The 3,269-nt window shown below is 39.9% G+C and overlaps 1 protein-coding gene across 1 annotated transcript in view; it reads right to left on the bottom strand.

Annotated features, from left to right (window-relative positions):
* Positions 1–3,196, bottom strand: part of LOC106870682 (sodium-dependent neutral amino acid transporter B(0)AT1) — a 49,332-nt gene extending 46,136 nt beyond the window's left edge. The window contains exon 1 of the mRNA XM_052974142.1: positions 2,858–3,196. Within this exon, the coding sequence (XP_052830102.1) occupies positions 2,858–3,071 (214 nt within the window). The 5' untranslated portion in view covers positions 3,072–3,196. The remainder of the gene's footprint in view (positions 1–2,857) is intronic.
* Between the last annotated feature and the right edge of the window lie 73 nt (positions 3,197–3,269).

Below are 3,269 nucleotides of genomic sequence, written 5' to 3'. Positions count from 1 at the left end.
TGTGTGTGTGTGTGTGTGTGTGTGTGTGTGTGTGTCCTCCCAACATCGCTTGACAACCGATGCTGGTGTGTTTACGTTCCGGTAACTTAGCGGTTCGGCAAAAAAGACCGATAGAATAAATACTAGGCTTACAAAAAATAAGTCCTGTGGTCGATTTGCTCGACTAAAGGCGGTGCTCCAACATGGCCTTAGTCCTATGACTGAAACCATTAAAAGAATAAAAGAATAAAAGAATAAAAGAACACCTCTGCTCTCTCAATCACACATCACCGCCACTTTTGGTTCTTTTTTCTTCCGGTCCAATTCGAACCGAAATCCTTTTGTCTAAAGGAAGTTTCTTTCCGGAGCCCTGCATCTTAGTTCGACCAACATAACGTTGATTAACAGAGAAATAAATTATTTAAACGATTTTAGCAAAATCAGATCAATATAATCTACAGAATTACAATATTTTTCTATTACGTACAAAGTTAATGTTCGCAAAAGAAGGAACGTAGGCATTTTCTTCGATAGAGATGAGCCAGCAAATAAATATTTGAAGGGAAAACGAAGGCAGGACGCAGAGAAATGATAGAATACAACTCTTGACACGAATAGAATTGGATTTCCTGAAGAAACAAACAAATAATGCTTGGACTATGCAAGGATTGAGTTCTTTGATTCGATGCAGAAGAGACTTCACCAGATTCTTGGATAAACAACGAAATCCGTGCGTCTGTTTTTTTTTTTTCCAAACCCGGTACTTATTTCTATCAGTCTGTTTTTGCTGAACCGGTATGTCACAGGGACGTAAACACACCAACACCGATTATCAAGCAGTGGTGAGACACACACACACACACACACACACGTATACACACATACACATGCGACGAGTTTCTTTCAGTTTCCGACTACCAAATCCACTCACGAGGCTTTACTCAGCCCGGGGCTATGGCACAAGATACTATTCCAAAGTCCCACGCGGTGGGGCTGAACCCTGAACCATGTGGTCGGGAAGCAAGCTTCTTATCACACAGCCACGCGGATATTATACACACACACACACACAATAAATAAATAAATAAATAAATAAATAAATACGAATATTTGAACATTATTGTTTGTTTTATTTTCTATAGAAAATTCAATTCCGAAAACGTTTGCCTTGCATTACTCTGGCATCTATTTGCATTGTTTCAAATTCACGGCTGTTGATAATGAGAATCGCCAATTATGATGGTCGTTTCGGCGGGATGAAAGACAAAAGTCTTGCCGGGCGGGAATTAAGCTCTCCATTGAAGTAGACAACTTCGTGATAAAACCGTTCGCCAGGCAAATGCTATGTCATCTAAAGCCGCGTATATAAACGGAGCTGAGCTATAATCAGTTGCGGACTTCGAGGAAGTTTCTGAGGATGCATGAGGGCGGTTATATCGTTTATTATCCTTTTTGTATCTTTTACCTTTTACTTGTTTCAGACTGCGGCCATGCTGGGGCACCGCCTTGAACAAATCGACTCCAGTACTTGATTGTTTAAAGCTTGGTATTTATCCTCTCGGTTTCTTTTGCAGAACAGCTAGTCTACGGGGACGTAAACAAACCAACACTGGTTGTCAATCGGTCGGGAGGTGGGGGACAAATACACATATGCACACAACACCCACATGCAACACATGACGGGTTTCTCTCATATTCACTCAAAAAGCTTTGGTCGGCCCGAGGCGTTAGTGGAAGAAATTTTGCCCAAGGTACCACGCAGTGAAACTGAACCCTGGAACCACGTGTTTGGAAAGCAAGCTGCTTACTACACAGCCACGCCTGCGCCCAGGAAATGTGTTTTTCCAAACAAAATAATGGAGATCGGAAAGAGAGATATATTGCGTCAAAACAAATTAGATCTTAATATTTTCATGTTAATGACGCGTTTCTTGATTGTTTTGAGTCTGGAGGATGAAACATAAAGGCTGGCCCTTAACCACGCACCCGACATTTTATCTAGAAGCCTTTCGTTACACCTTTACGGGTTACATACCTTTAAGCTGACAAGTAAAAAAAAAAAAATAAACAAATGATACTGGTATATTGATTTCTTATTAAAGTAGCAGAAGAGAAAATGGAATTGTGACTTTCATGCCTTTCCCAAGGGCACTGAAAAAAAATTACTAAATTAGGAATCAACACAGAGAATCGAAAACAGGGCAGGCGGGTCTGACGCTAAGTGGGGGAGTTCTCTGTTTTTATATAATGGTTGTCATTGAATGTTTTAGTAAATAACAGAACACAAAAATATAAAACGAAAATGGAAATGTGAGCAAATGAAACAGAAGGGAGAAAAGAAAGAAAATGAATGAAAGAGATCCCAAAGCCGACAGTGTAAACAGGGCCATACCAAGCGTGAAAAGCAAGACAACATTCGAAGACTGTATGAAAACACAAACACGCGATTCTATCTTCCTCAAAGAACATTTATCGCCGAAGAAAGCGTTTGTCTTTTCCGAATTTTCTTTTTCCTTCTCTTTCTTTTTCACTTTGTTTTTCTTTCTCGAACCTGTCCATCTTTTTTTTTTTCTCTAATCTGTCGATTTTTTTTTTCTCTCTTTTTAACCTAAACTAAACAATACATTTGATAATATACACAAAGCTAAACGCGCGGATATAGCGAGAGAAGCGCCTTAAATACATCTACATTCAGAAGCTGACACATACGCACATAGTAAACACACACACACATTCATTACAGCACACTCCATTCACTCACTCACTCATTCATTCACAAAAAATATACATTTCTAAAGTGGGAAAGGGAGAAATGAAAGAGAAAGAAAGAGAGAAAGAGACAGACAGATAGAAAGAAAGAGAGATGGTGGCAACTAACCTCCTCCATGTTTCTGACACAAATACGGGAACCTCCATACATTTCCTAATCCGACGGCGTAGCTGATCACCATAAACATGTACTGTATTTTATTATCCCATGCTCCACGTGAACTTTCTTCGGGCGCATTTGTCGCCAACGATGTGGTTGAATTCAATGGTAGAGATTGTTCGACACCATTCTCGTATTCTGTGGATAAATTTTTACTTTCCATTTCGCGAATGTTTAAACCTCAACTCGGCGTAACAGTGTGCCGTGTATTGACGCTCTGCTTCAAGCTCGTCTCTGATTGGCTCAGCGTGCCACAAATTGTATGCATGTGCGTATCTCTCTCTCACCGTCGGCATGTATGTATGTATGTACGTATGTATGTATGTATGTATGTATGTATGTATGTATGTATGTATGTATG

The sequence above is a fragment of the Octopus bimaculoides genome, chromosome 17, assembly GCF_001194135.2.
Source record: "Octopus bimaculoides isolate UCB-OBI-ISO-001 chromosome 17, ASM119413v2, whole genome shotgun sequence".
NCBI classification, from domain to species: Eukaryota; Metazoa; Mollusca; class Cephalopoda; order Octopoda; family Octopodidae; genus Octopus; species Octopus bimaculoides.
The sequence above is the reverse complement of the archived record's forward strand: the minus strand, read 5'-3'. Positions and strand labels throughout refer to the sequence as shown.